Consider the following 14,621-nt stretch of genomic DNA (forward strand, 5'->3'; position numbering starts at 1 on the left):
AAAAAAAAAAAAAAAGACAGGGTCTCACTATGCAATTCAGCCTGCCTTGAACTCACTATGTAGCCCAGGTTGGTCTCAAACTCACAGTGATCCTCCTGCCTCCACCTCCAAAATGTTAGGAAAACAGGTGTGGGGCCACCACATCCAGGTAGGCATAGTGTTTCTGACTAGAGAGATGAATTATGCCTTTAAAAATAGAAATACTGGCGTGGTGGTGCTCACCTGTCATCCCACCCCTCAGGAGGCTGAGGCAGGGGCATTGCCTGGAGTTTGAAGCCAGCCTGAGCTACATAGTGAATTCAGGACCAGCCTGGGCTACAGAGCAAGACCTTATCTTAAAAAACAAAAAACAAAATACAGAAACATCCTGAGATCCTGTGATTCCACTTCTAGGTGACATGGGCCGGAAATGCACCAAGTGCTGGGGCTATAGGTTGCTGGGGGTCTAGTCCTACAGCAGGAGTGGGCCTGTGACAATTCAGCCGGTGAGACAGCAGGGAGGTCTGTGGGGCTGTCTGCTTTCACGTTAAGAAATGGCTCACACTTGGCCTGGTGTGTGGACCCACACCTGCAATCCCAGCACTCAGGGAGGCTGAGACAGGAAGATCCCAAGTTCAGGCTCTGTCTAGCATCTTGAGAACTTAGCTAGACTCTAGCTAATTCTGTAATACCCGCTCAGCCAGATTTTTTTTCCCCCTCAGACGTGGGATCCTCCTGCTTTAGCCTCCTGGGTGCTGGCAATGAAACTGCGAGTGGGTTGTTGTTCCATCTGCTGCGATGGGGAAGTCTGACGTTGTTTTCCTTTTATCTCTAGGGCACCAGCTGCAGAAAAAAAAAAAAAAAAAAAAAAAACGAGTCCCACTCGGGCATGATAAGTCTAGGATGTCCTTGAGCTAGGCCAATGGTGAGCATTTATTGAGGCCCTGACCCCGTGCCAGCAGTCTTTCTCCTGCTGCGCGCCTGGTGACCCATTTCATTCCCAAGGCTCCAGGAGAGCGTGTGCTACCTTTTATGGTCCCCCTGTACAGATGAGTGCCTGGAGCCTCAGAGGCGGAATTAACTGCCCATGAGCACACAGCGCCCAAGGGCCAGGTGATCAAAGGGAAGAGCGGCTGGGGGAAGAGAAGAAGCAGGAGACAAGGACCCTGGGGTGGAGAAAGAGGCCGTGACACCCCCTCCCAATATCCGGCAGCTTGCAGTGGTGAGGAGCCGGGAGTCACCATGAGCGATCTCCAGGCCCCTGGTGACCCTGCCAGACAGTGTGGGCAGGGAGGCAGGCGAGGCCATGGAGTGAGATGCAGCATGGAGACCCCTCCTGAGGAGGATGGAGAAATGGGACAGCTCAGTGGGCTGGGCTCAGGAGGTCAAGGACCCAGCTCTGGGAGGCTGAGGCAGGAAGATTGCAAGTTAGAGCCTTGTCCAAGCAACTTCGTGATTTGGTGAGGCCCTGCCTCAAAATAAAACTGTCAGGGCTGGGGAGATAGCTCAGTACAATAAGCGCTTGCCTTCAAGCATAGGGTCCTGAGTTCAATCCCGGGTACCACAAAAAATAAATAAATAAATAAATAAATAAACAAACTGTCAAAGGGCTGTGGAGGCCCTGGGTTCACAGTACAAACAAGCAAAGGTAAATCACACCAGGGTGTATTTCAGGGGTAGAATGTGGGTGTGAGAGCTTGAGCTCAGGCCCGGAATCCAAAAGTAAATAAATCCCGAGTTATGTCCCTCCAGCTTGACCCTTCCTGGCAGGCTGTCATTTCTGTCAAGACAAACAGGAAGACCCAGCCAGGCCTCGCTTAGTACACCCCAGATCCTGATTCCAGTCTATCAGGGCCCTCGGTCTCTTCCACTGCACAGTCTCATGTACCCCAGGGCCTTTAGACACACTCTTCCCATGACTGTCTCCTTATCCTGTAGGGGTCCCCATACCCAAGCCTGTCCTGTCCCCTCACTTCCCATCTCACAGGCCCTGGGACTGCAGAACTGGCTCACTGAACTCAGTACAACGTGTGTTTACATATTCATTTGTTTATTTGTTCCAGCTTTGTCTGGCTCATTGGGAAGTAGAAAAACAGGGTTTTTTGTTGTCTTGCTTGTTGTGTTCCCCAGGAGCAGGGTGGCCCTTTTATCTCCCTGGCTCTAGGTGTCATACTTGGACCCAGTGCGTGCTGTCGATATTTGGCGAATGACAAAGTGTCATCGATTTGCAAAATAAAGTCAGTCGAAGACCCCCGTAGTCCTTAGACCAGACCTGCAGAGGGTCCAGATCCGGTGAGGAGGGCCCGGGTGGGGGCTGGCAGCGCGGCTGTCCGCGGCTCCTTGGAGGCCAGCTCTGGATTTGCTCCGGTCCTGGAACACAGGGACGCTGTGCCGGCTCCCACCTGCTGGTGACCCCGCTGGGCCAGACACAGGGGCGGAGCTGCCCGGCCCTACTGGGGCTTCTGCTCCCTCCCTGAAGGGCTTCTGTTTCGGAAGCCCCCAAACCAGCTTTTCTGCTGTTGTGGGCACAGCGTGCAACCCGTGCAACCCGCGGTGATGAGCTGCAACCCGGGCTGGGGAGGATCAGAGGAAGCGGGAAAGAAAGGAACGGAAGACGCAGAGCCAAGACTGGCGCGGGCCGGAGCAGACCCGGCAGGCCAGCGCCGGCGCAGGGCAGCCCCGGGCGGGAGAGCGAGCAGGAGACAGAACCCGAGGGATCCGGAGGAGACGGGACTGAGCCGGGCGCGGGGGCAGGGCAGCAAGAGCCACTCGGAGTGCTAGCGAAGGGACTGGGGAGGCGAGCGGAAGAGCGAGGGGCTCAGAGGATCTAGGTGGTCCTGCGCTCGAACTGTTCCGCCGCACGACGCGCACCTCTACTGCCCGCGCGGGGAGGCTGCGCAGGAGAATCAGAAGCTCGAGCCCTGGAGCCAGGCGCGCGATCCCGACGCTCGGGAGGCTGAGGCGGAAGGCCAGCTTCAATTTACCTGGCTTCCATAGAAAATTGAAGCCCAGCTTGAATGACATAGACATTACCTCAAAAATAAATACATTAAAGAAAAGGAAGTTCCAGCTCAGCCTGGGCAATTTAGGGATTTAGCAACTGTAGGTTTGATCATTAGTTCTGGAAAGAAAAGTAAAGAGAAGAAAAAAGACAGAAGAAGAAGGAGGAGGAGGAGGAAGGGGAGAGCGAGGGGAAGGGGAAGGAGGAGGAAGAGGTGGTCAGACATAGTGGCACACGCCTGTAATCCCAGCACTCAGGAGACTGAGGCAGGAGAATTGTCAGTTTGAAACCAGCCTGGGCTACAAAGTGAGCTCAAGGCCAGCCTGAACTACATAGCAAGATCCTGTCTAAAAAAAAGAAAGAAAAGAAAAGAGAAACAGACTAGGATATGGCTCAGGTCAGGTCTAGATTCTATCTATAAAAATATGATTAAAACACTATAAAAAAGAAAAACTCTGAAGTTGGGTGCTATTTTGCTTGTAAACCCAGCTACTCAGGAGGCTGAGGCAGGAAGAGTGCAAGTTTGAGGCCAGCCTAGCCAAGACCCTATCTCAAAATAAAAAATAAAGGGGCTGGGGAGATAGTTCAGTAGAATAAGCGCTTCCCTGGTAAGTGCAAGGGCCTGAGTTCAATCCCTAGTTCTGCAAAAAATAAAATAAAATAAAGGGAAGGGGGGGCTGGAGAGATGGCTCAGTGGAATAAGCGCTTCCTTGGCAAGCACAAGGACCTGAGTTCAATCCCCAGTTCCAAAAAAAAAAAAAGTAAAAAATAAAATAAAATAAAGGGAAGGGGTGCTGAGGATGTAGTTCAGTGGTAGAACACCCCAGGGCTCAGTTTCCGGAAGACCAGCTTCTGCTTCTGGAACTTTCTCTGTTGGCCCTTTCGCCAGGTCAGTTCCTCCTCTGCCCTCAACTCTTTATCATGTGCCTCTTCTACAAAGCTTCCTGAATCCCGGAGCCAGGGTGAGCTCCTTGGTTCTGCATGTTTATTTGTGTGCAATTGTACATCCATTAAGCTCTGTCAGGCTGAGTAGAGCTGGGCTCACTCTTGCAGCCCTAATGCCTAACACATAGTAGGTGGTAAATGCAGGCAGATAGCTAGGATCTTGCAGATTGGCCTTTCTCACAGGTTTCCAGTTTTCAAGGAATGCAGTGGGTAGGCATGATGCTACACACCTGTGATCCCAGCTCTGTGGGAGGCTGAGGCAGGAGGGTGGCAAGTACAAGCCCAGCCTGGGCAATTTAGCAAGGCCCTGCCTCAAAATAAAAATAAAAATAAAAAGGGCTGAAAAGATATCCTTCTACTGTCCCCATTCACTCCAAAAGGAAGTGCCCCCATCCTATCCACTGTAAGTCTCTACAGGTGTGATGAGCACATTTCTGGGGACACAAGGACCTGCACCTGGGTCTGGTGGCGGACCATAAAGTTGACAAGTATTAATGTTAGCAATCCCTCTGTAGGCATCGGTGCCAGGGTTGAAACCAGGGATGAATCTGCAGGCCCAAGAGGTGGCAGGTGGGGTGCAGAAATGGCAGAGAGGTGGCAGAGAATGCCTGAGATGTTCTGGCCACCTGAGCTCAGCTGCGTGTGAAGTCCCCACCTGTGCTGGTCCCCAGGGACCTCCCTAACCTTCTCTCGATAAAACACACTCAGCATAGCAAGGGGTAGGCACCTGTCATCCCAGCGCTCTGGGAGGCTGAGGGGGGACGATCAAGGATTTGATGCCAGCCTGGGCAACTTAGTGAGATCCTGTGTTAAAAAAAAAAATGGTGGGCTGGGCATGGTGACACACACCTATAATCCCAGCAGTATGATCACCACAAGTTTGAGACCAGTCTGGCCTACAAAGTGAATTCAAGGCCAGCCTGAACTGCACATTGAGACCCTATCTAGAAAAGACAATAAATAAAATGGCAAGGAGCTAGAGACGTAGCTCAGGGGAAAGGCGCAGGGTTTCAGCAGAAAGAGAGAAGAGCACAAGTCACTGTTGTGTGGCTGACTGGTTTGTTTTGGTCACAGCTGTGTCTAGAAAGTGCCTGACTTCCAGAGAAGCCTCCAATCTCTGGTGACTGTTGTCACTGTGCAAGGGTCACCAGGTAACCCGTCCACAGGGATTACCCCTGCTGCCTCAGTTCAGACTAAACCAGACAATGTACACAGGAAATTCTTGGAGTTTAATCAACTTAGGTCCAAAATCTAGGCAGATGAGCCACCATACAGAGGCTCCTGGAAGACAGTCCCCTCGACAGGCGTCTTCAGGGAACCCCCACTGGCCACGGCACAGTTGGCACCGCTGCCCCACCTGCCAGCTGGCAGGAATTTGCCCCGGTGACCTCCCCAGGCACACTCCTGTCACCATGGTGACTGGCCTTGGAACAAGTTGGCTGATTGTCCCTGCTCAGCGGGGCAGGTGAAACCCTGGCCACGTGACCGATACTGGGTCAGGTGCAGTTATGGGACCCCCCCCCCCAAGCCTTAACCCATTCCACACTGCCACCTCTGGCTACAGAGTTCCTGCTGCCGCAGACCACACCCTTTGAGCCCTCTGCCCAACCAGAAGGGTGGGGACAAGGGTAGGGAGCATAACACTGGAAGGTGACAGAGCCAGGCTGGGCCACACTATGGTCAGTGGCTTGGAGCTGGGCCACATGGGCAGCTCCCTCATGGGTGGAATGAGGATGATGTGGTTCCCAGGCACTGGGGGCTCCTGGGAACACGGGAGCCACAATATACTCGCATCCCACACCCAGGTCAGCAGACCAGGGCTCTTCGAGGCTTCCCTGTCCCACTCCCTTTAGCTGATGGGGACTGTCCCCACCCAACAGCCAGCCTCCTCCCTGTCCCACTAGCTGGGGAGACCATTCCCCAGCTCCTCAGCAAAGTGGGCTGCAGTAGCGACCCCTACCCTGACCCACACACTGCTAGCTCAGGAAGGTTCACACGGAAACCACAACGAACAGGTTTTTCTGCTTGTGAGGCCAGCTGCAGGGCCAGGACTCTTGAGTTTACTCGAGCTAGACCTAGGCCTTGGGCTCCTGGGTAGATGGTCAAAGGTCACCAGCTGGCCTCAGGCTGCTGAGCTGGACACTAGGCTGACACAGGACAGGAGCTGTTAGAAAACACCTTGGACCTACTGTGCTTCTGAATCTTTAACTCTCCTCCTTTTGCCCTTGGAACTAGAATAACACCCTGGGAGGAAGCCCCCTCCTGGGCCTCAGGCCAGGTACACGGAGGGCTCAGGTGTCCCCATCACGCCTAATAAGTCTGTTGCCAACAAATGATCATACCGCCTGCGGTGCTTAGAGTCCCCAGTGACCGCAGATTAGAATAAAGCACCTGCAGGGTCCCCACAGGCGAGGTTGGAGGGAACAGCAGCAGGCTGCACTTCAGGCCTGCCCTAAGGAGGTGCATGGAGACAGCAGTGCAGCCTCCAGCAACCTTCCCCTGTGCATTGGTAAACTCACATTTTGCACAAAACAGCCTTGGTCCTCTGAGAGTCCCCAGGTGGACAACAGGGGAAGTGGGTCCTATATGACTGCGCAGTGCGCTGACCAATGCACTTGGGGTGCTTTCAAGGCAGGAAATCGGGGAAGCCCCGAGAAGGTGGTTGTTGCACTGGACCCTGTAAGGTGTATGCGACTTTGCAACTAATGACATAGCTGGAAGGGTCACCAATACAGGGTCCTAGGAGTTGCCTAAGCCCACCCTACCAGCAGAACTAAGCTGCACATTCGATTCTACCCATCACTGAAAAAATGTTCAGGACATAAGAGTTATAAAGGGATTTATTAGAAATTGTAAAAGTAAGCACACAAAGAAATTGGTAAGGGGCTGGTGAGATGGCTCAGTGGTCTAAAGCACCTACTTAGAACAAGCTTCGCAAAGCACAGGGACCACGGTTCAATCCTCCAGCACCACATGCCAGCCAGCCTCGCCCCCTGGTGAGCTGAGCTGGCCACACACACACACACATACACACACACACAAATAAATAAAATTAAAAAAAAAAAAAAGAGAGAAAAAAAGAAATTGGTAAGCAAGTTCAAAGCCAGCCTGCCCTACCTGGGACCTTGCCTTAAAAAAGAAAAAGAAAGAGTACAAGCCCTCGAGTAAGGTCCCTTGTGATCTGTAGCTGGGTATATTTTGGGGGTTTACAACTGTCTTCAAAATGGGTAGTCTATCCTCAAAAAACTAGGTTTAGAGGTTCCCTTGGGTCCAGGTATTTCCCTTTTTGGTATCTTCCCAAAAGAAATAAAAGTATCATACCACAATGATATATGTACACCCATGTTTATAGCAGCAGAGTTTGTTATAGCTAAATCTTGGAAACCATCCAAATGCCCTATCAGCCAGTGAATGGATAAAGATGTGTGTGTGTGTGTGTGTGTGTGTGTGTGTGTTTTACTGAGTACTACTGAGCCATAAAGGGACAAATTTCAGACAGTTCTAGGGAACCAGATGCACTTTGAAACCATAATTAAGTGAAATAAGTCAGACACACGTTTCAATAGTGGTGTGAGAAACGAGACAGAGAGAGAGAGAGAGAGAGAGAGAGAGAGAGAGAGAGAGAGAGAGAAGAAAAAAAGAGAAAAGTAAAAAATGGAAAGAAAGCTTTTTATGAATAAGGAGTGGAAGAGTGGTTGAAGGGAGAAGGGAATGGGAAAAAAGAATAGTTATAGCATGTACAGGTATATATTCCCTGTGATGAATGTGATCATTATGTATGCCTAAAATGTACCAATAAATTTAAGTAATTAAAAAGAATACAAAAAAAAAAAAAAAGAATACAATGGTCAATCTAGGAGCTGGGTGTGGTGACGCAGCCCTGTATTCCCAACACAGGAGGCTGAGGCAGGAAGAGTGCCATGAATTCCAGGCAAGAAGGATGATCTGGGATGTGTACTGCTACTGTCTGTCACATAACTAAGCCATCTGGAGAGCCGTGTCAGAATGCCAACCATTGACGTGTGTTGTGAAATGCTGCTACCCACTAAGGCTGCTGTTTCCTTCAAGGTGGAAGTACTGCATAAAGGAGGAAGTGTAATTTATAGGCCAGAAGCACAGACCCAGAGCCCAATTTACACTCTTTAAGTGTTTCAGGATTTAAAAAAAAAAAAAAAATCCTATGAAGGAAAAGAGCTTAAATAGCTTTGTGATCTGAGGCTGCAATTTTTCTTAAAAGTAAGATTTTATTTAATTAATTAATTTATTTTTTGGTCGGAACCAGGGATTGAACTCGGGCCCTTGTGCATCTCCCTGGCCCAAAAGTACGATTTTTGAATTCCCCTATTCCTCTTGTTCTTTCTACCTATCTTTATTTCTTCTATTTTACCTTAGGAGGAAGACACAGCAGAGAGACAAGAGCCAGGCGTGGTGGCATGGTGGTGGGGTGGCAAGAGCCTATAATGCCAGCACTCTGGGAAGATGAGGCAGGATTCCAAGTCCGAGCCCAAGTTGGACAAATGAACGACTTGGTGAGACCCCGTCTCAAAATGAAAATTAGAAGAGCCGGGGTTTGCCGCGACCTCAAACAACCTCGCCGATTTCCATGCTGAGGCGGGTGCTGACCCTGGCCACTGGGGCTGGAGTACAGACACCTCCCGGGGTGACGCCTACGCCATCAGCGATCAATCCGACTGCCCACTCATCTGCGGTCTCTGGCCTTTCTCTATCTGTAAAGGGGTGGGGGGTGGGGGGCGCCCCTCCTCGCGAGCTCCGGAGGGGACCTGGCGCGGTCAGGGCCGTGCTCCGTCGAGCCTACCAGGGCCTCCGGCTGCAGAGCAGGGCGCCACCTCGCTGGCGCGCCGACGCGAGCCACCCCTGGCGCCTGTCGTCCGTGCCCGCGGCACACAAAGCATGGCACCCGCCGTGGGCCATGCGCGAGGACAAAGAGCCGGGCCAGGCGGGGGCTGGTCACATGGTCCCGCCCCGCAGCCGCCCGCAGCCAGTTCACCCCAGCAACTACGCCGTGCTGAGCTCATTCCCAGATCGCTGGGCTGAGGAAAGCTGCTTGGCCAGAACCTTCGCAGAGCGGCCCCGCCCAGGGTGGGACAGCGACAGCAGGGCTCTGCGGGGGGCATGCGTGATTACGCAACGGCGCAGGGGCGGGGATTGGGACGTACTGTTTTCCGGCATTGCGTAAAGCCACTTGTTGGGGCGGGGACCGTGTGGGCGGGGACGCCAATGGAGGGGGTGGGGCTACGAACGGAAATGGGCGGGGCTCCTCGCTAGCGTGGGAGGTGGAGCATGCGCTGGACGTCGAGGTGCGCGTTGGACGCCGGTCGTAGCTATGCTCCGCTCGGCGCGCGCCTGCAAAGCCTTTGACGGAGCGCTAAGGCTCTGCAGGCCCAGATCCTCGAGGATACCCAAAGCGCTCCGGAGCAGTAGCGGCAGTGGCCAAGGGAACACCGAGCCGAGGTCAGGCAAGGACGCTGCGAGGAGAGTCTCTGCACCCCTCCCCCCTCCGGCTTCTCCTTTGGACCCCGCCCTCCGCTGGGCGGTTCTCCAGGCTCCGCCTCCCATTGACTCCACCCCCCCAAAAAAATCCTGGACCCCTCTTTCCAGGCCGCTACCGCTATCCTACAAGCTTTTGGATGGAGAAGCGTCCCTCCCGGCCATCGTTCTCCTGCACGGACTCTTCGGCAGCAAAACCAACTTTAACTCCATCGCCAAGGCCTTGGCCCAGCAAACTGGCCGGAGGGTGAGCTTCCGGGTGGGGCGGGGTGGTGGGCGGGGCTTGGGAAGAGGCTTCGCTACAGGGAAGCAGGTCGAGTTTAAGGTTAAAACTCGACCGCAGTAGAGTGGAAAGAGAGCCCAGTATGGTGGCGGAACCCTGTAATCCCAGCCCTTCCCAAGCAGTTTAATGACTTTTAAAAAGAGTAAAAGTTGGCTAGGAATGTAGTTTAGCTGGAAAGCCCTTGGATCCAATCCTTAGCGCTGGAGGTACGGGAGATGGGGAGTCTTTCCAAGAACAGAGGCCAGAAGAGGGGACCCAGACTGTGCATGGACTCCCATTCATACTGCCACACACTGCAGCCTGTCCAGATCTTGTTGCCGTTGTAGATCTCCTGTGTGCTTCACACAGCTACCCTCCACCAACCACCTCCCAAAGAAGGGACGACCACCTCTTAACTGTCACCTGTGCTCCGACTGGAAAGCCCTGGAGTCTCCTTGCTTTCTCCGGGGTTGCTACCTAAGCAGCCCAGACCTTCAGATACGTACGTGGTCACACCCTGGGCTGCTTCTTTCTGGCAGAGTGGTCCCAGCTGCTTCATGGGGCCTCTTTAGTCTGGGCCCTGGCTCCTCCCTCATCAGGATCTGCCCCAGGCATTAAAGTCCCTTCCATTGCAGTCCCTATCAGGCTTGTGGCTCTGTCTGCACCCAGAGTGTGGGTCCCAGTACCACCCCATTTTCCCCAAATCCCCAGGTGCTGACCGTAGATGCTCGGAACCATGGTGACAGCCCCCACAGTCCAGATGTGAGCTATGAGGCCATGAGCCAGGACCTGCAGGACCTCCTGCCCCAGCTCGGCCTGGCATCCTGCGTCTTCATCGGCCACAGCATGGGCGGAAAGACAGCCATGTTGTTGGCCCTGCAGAGGGTGAGCATCTTCACTAGCACCCCTGATAGCCAGTGTAGACCCTGGGTGCCCAGCACGTAACCTAGGACTGCGGACCCTTTGTGCCTGTCTTGCACACAGTCCCAAGCTCTGGTTCCCTCCCACAGCCCGAGTTGGTGGACCGTCTGATGCCTGTGGACATCAGCCCAGTGACACACACCTCCTTGTCACATTTCTCCACCTATGTGGCAGCCATGAAAGCTGTGGACATCCCAGATGAGCTGCCCCGCTCCCGTGCCCGGGAACTGGCTGACGTGCAGCTCAGCCACATGATCCAGGTGATGCGCCCCTGCTCCCTGTCATGATGTAGCCTAGGACCCACCTTTCAAGGGAAGACGATCAGTGGCCCAGGCCTCACCTCGGGCCCCCCTGACTGCTATACCTGCCACCACAGAATGTGGCTGTGCGGCAGTTCCTGCTTACCAACCTGGTGGAGGTCAAGGAGCGCTTTGGTTGGAGAGTGAACTTAGACGCCTTGGCCCAGCACATGGACAAGATCTTGGCCTTCCCGCAGCGACAGGAATCCTACTCTGGCCCAACCCTCTTTCTCCTTGGTGGAGACTCTGCATTCGTGCAGTAAGTAAGGCAGACCACGTGAGGGCTGGGGACAGGTGGGTTGTCTGAGAAGCCCAGGAATGCCATGTGCCCCAGCTCATGACTCTGTCTCTTCCCATTCCCCTTTCGTTGTCTGTCACCCACTGGCCCCCTTCTGGACACTGTCCCTGGACCAGACCCAGCCACCACCCTGAAATGAAGCGGCTGTTCCCTCGGGCACAGATGCAGACCGTGCCTAATGCAGGTCACTGGGTCCATGCTGACCGCCCACAGGACTTCATGGCTGCAGTGAAAGGCTTCTTGGCTTGAAAGTTGCCCCTTCAAGAGGGGCCAGGAGACCCTGGGCTTCCTGTCCCTGCATCCGGTTTCATCTCACCACACTGAAGGACTCAGGCAGGCCCTGAGTGGGCATCCATGTGCAGAGACAGTCAGACCTCCTGCTTTAATGAATAAAGACAGTGCCTCTGAAGTTCTCAGCTGGGCTCTCACCACCATCGGCCCTGCTGACCCCGATGTTGGGCCCAGAGGCTCCTGGTAGCACCAGCATCCCCACGGGCGCCCAGTGCACCCCTGGCCTCGCTCTGCAGCTGACTCTGCACCAGCTTCGCCACTAGCTGCTGCATGTCCTCCTGGAGTGAGAGAACAGGGTCAGAGCTAGCCTGGCCACACCCTCACCCCTCCCAGGCCCGGTCAGCACCCCATCCTACCTCCCAGGCCTCCACCTCCTGTCTCAGCCTCAGTTTCTCCTCTAGGACCTCCAACAGCTGGGCCTCTGCAGCACGTAGCCTGGCCTTGCATATGTCCAGCTCGGCTTCCACCGCTTGCTTCCTGCAGGCACAGGGATAGCTCAGGCTCTAGCTGTGTGGTTTTCCTCCAGGGCTGCCTGGCTCCCACCTCCCCTCCAGCAGGCCGGCCCTTGTGGGTGAGCCTGCCCTTCCCCCAGTACCTCCCCCATTCCTCATTCCCACAGCAGCCTCTCACTTGGCAAGGGCTTCATCCCTCTCCTGGAGCACCTGGTCCAGTGAGGGCTCTGGCTTCGTGGCCCCCAGCGCTCCAGGGGATCCTGGGCTCTGTAGGGTGACAGGATGGAAGTTTGAAGCTTGCCTGAATGAGGGGTTTCACCTTGGCATTGGCTTTGATGCAAAGAAGGAGGCTGAGGCAGGCTGTACCTGTGTCTAGTGAGTGGTTGGTCCACCAGACAGGATACCAAGGGGCCTCAGGCCATAGTAAGGAGGTGGCAGGGGTGCTGGCCACTGCCTACCCTAAGAGCCAGCCCATGGTTAGAGTGTCTGAACCCCTAGAGTGGGAGATTTCAACAGCCCCCAGGAAACGACAGGGTGAGTGGGTTCAGGACACTTACCCCCAAGGGCCCGGACGCAGAGGCTGGCCTGGTCACTAGGACTCTGCCTGGTAGGTGTGGTAGCTGAGGATGTGGCCCTTTGCCCTCCCTCCCAGGTGTGACACTCCCCAAGGAGGGCCCTGCTCCTGCAGTCCCGCCCAGGCCTATGAGCAGGAGCAAGCTCCCCCTCCTTCCTGCACCCAAAGACTTGTGCCTAAACTCTCCTCACCCACAGGGGGTGCTGCTGCCTGGCTTCCAAGCACAGGTGACAAGGTGTGGCACCTTCAAACCTTCTTCCTACGCACGACTCTAATCTGGCCTCAGCTGGAAGCAGGGGAAAGTTTGCATTTTATTTTCCACTACTAGGGCCTTTGCACAGTTACATGCCCAGTCCCCTTTTATTTTGAGTTAAGAGCCTGGATACGTTATGCAGATAGACCTTAAATTTGGAATCCTGCCTCAGCCTCCTGAGTAGCTGGAGTTAAAGGCAGCTGCCTAATGCCTCTGACAAGTCCAGCCTTCATTCTGAGAGTGTGTGCTGCAACCCTAGGGTCTCAGATCCTAGTACACCAGTGACAAAAGTACATAAAAGGAAATCCTTGGCAGTAGTGTATGTATGTGTGTATCTTCTGGGGATCAAACCCAGGGGTGCTCTACCAGAGCACCTTCCCTGTCTCCCTTTAGGGGGAATGCTCTGTAAATTGTTGGGGGGGGGGACAACCCTGTTATCCTCCTGCTTTAGCCTTCTAAAGTGCTGCGATTATGCCCCCGACCCCAACAGTTAAGTGCTCCCTCCAGTAAGCTCCTGCTGTGACTGCTCCTGGTTGACCCTGGGTCTTCCTCAGCTAGGTTTCCTGCCAGTGTGAGTCTTGATTGTTTCTTTGGTTGGATCTGAGGTGAAGAGGGAGACGAGCTGTACCCCAAATGCACCCTTCCTGTGAGATGCATTTAATTGAGAAGCTACTGGTGCCCTGGCTCAAACAGGCCCTGATCTCTGGGCCTCTGTAGCTACTGAGTAGGAAGCAGATACAAGAGAATATTTGGTCGTAGATCTCACAGGTCCCTCAGCTTCTCAGTCTGAGGGGTTCCCCTCTTGGCTCAGGAGTTGGCAAGAAGGAAGGCTTGAGTTTGCTAGGCATTTAGTTCCTCCTCCACCTGCCCTTTTTCTTTTGTCTTTTTAGAGACCAGGTCTTGCTATGCAGTTCAGGTTGACCTTGAGTTTAATTTGTAGCCTGGGTCTCTAACTCACAAAGATCTTCCTGCCTCAGCCTCCAAGTGCAAGAGGCTGTCATGCCTGGCTGTAGCTCTTAATTTTGAAAGTATTTGAAATTGTTCTTTGAGGTCCAAAAAAAAAGCTTTTTTTTTTTTTTTTTCTTGGCAGAACTGGGGATTGAACTCAGATCCTTGCACATGCCAGGCAAGTGCTTTTACTACTGAGCCATCGCCCCAGCTTTTGGGGGTAAAAACAAAATTATTTTTGTCTTTGAGACAGGGTCTCTCTGCAATACAGGCTGGCCTTGAGCTCATTTTGTAGCCCAGGCTGGTCTCGAACTTACAGTGATCCTCCTGCTTCAGCCTTCTAAGTGCATGTAGCACCACACCCAGCTCAAAAACAAAATCCGTAATGATACCAAATTTGTGTCCTGTTTCCACAGTCTGTAGTCTCCCTCTGCCTCAGAGGTTTCCTAGCCTTTGTTTCTCACTTCAGGACCATAGCAGTTGTGAGTTTGCTAACTGAGCTGGGTGACTGGACTGTGTGACGCACTTGGACCGGGATGGCCCGGAATGGGTGCTGCTCATCCTCCACCCAGTGCCAACTGGAATCCTGACTGGGGGTGTTGGTCTGGATCTCTTGGTTCAAGAGCAGCTTAGTCAGGGATACAGAGTGAGATCCTGCCTCAAAATAATAAAAAGAATCTAGAAAAAAAAACAAAAAAGCCCAGTGTGACATCTGTTGGTCCCAGATTCTCAGGAGACTGAGGCAGAGGGTCAGAAGTTCAAGGCTAGCGTGGACAACACTTAACAAACTCCTGTCTTGAAATACAGCTGGGCAGTGGCTGGGGCTGTAACTTGATCCAGCACTGGGAAGCAAGTGTATCAGATGGTAGGAGGCGCTGTGGGGAGAAATT

General features: G+C 53.6%; 1 protein-coding gene across 1 annotated transcript; it reads left to right on the forward strand.

Annotated features, from left to right (window-relative positions):
• Nucleotides 1–9,195: 9,195 nt before the first annotated feature.
• Nucleotides 9,196–11,622, forward strand: Abhd11 (abhydrolase domain containing 11). The gene is made up of 6 exons (XM_004630570.2): nt 9,196–9,397; nt 9,545–9,680; nt 10,407–10,580; nt 10,706–10,876; nt 10,993–11,174; nt 11,330–11,622. The coding sequence occupies exons 1-6, from the start codon at nt 9,270–9,272 to the stop codon at nt 11,460–11,462; spliced, it is 924 nt and encodes a 307-aa protein (XP_004630627.1). The 5' UTR covers nt 9,196–9,269; the 3' UTR covers nt 11,463–11,622.
• The last annotated feature ends 2,999 nt before the right edge of the window (nt 11,623–14,621 follow it).

This window comes from Octodon degus, unplaced genomic scaffold (assembly GCF_000260255.1).
Source record: "Octodon degus isolate 3935 unplaced genomic scaffold, OctDeg1.0 scaffold00035, whole genome shotgun sequence".
In the NCBI taxonomy this organism is placed as follows: domain Eukaryota; kingdom Metazoa; phylum Chordata; class Mammalia; order Rodentia; family Octodontidae; genus Octodon; species Octodon degus.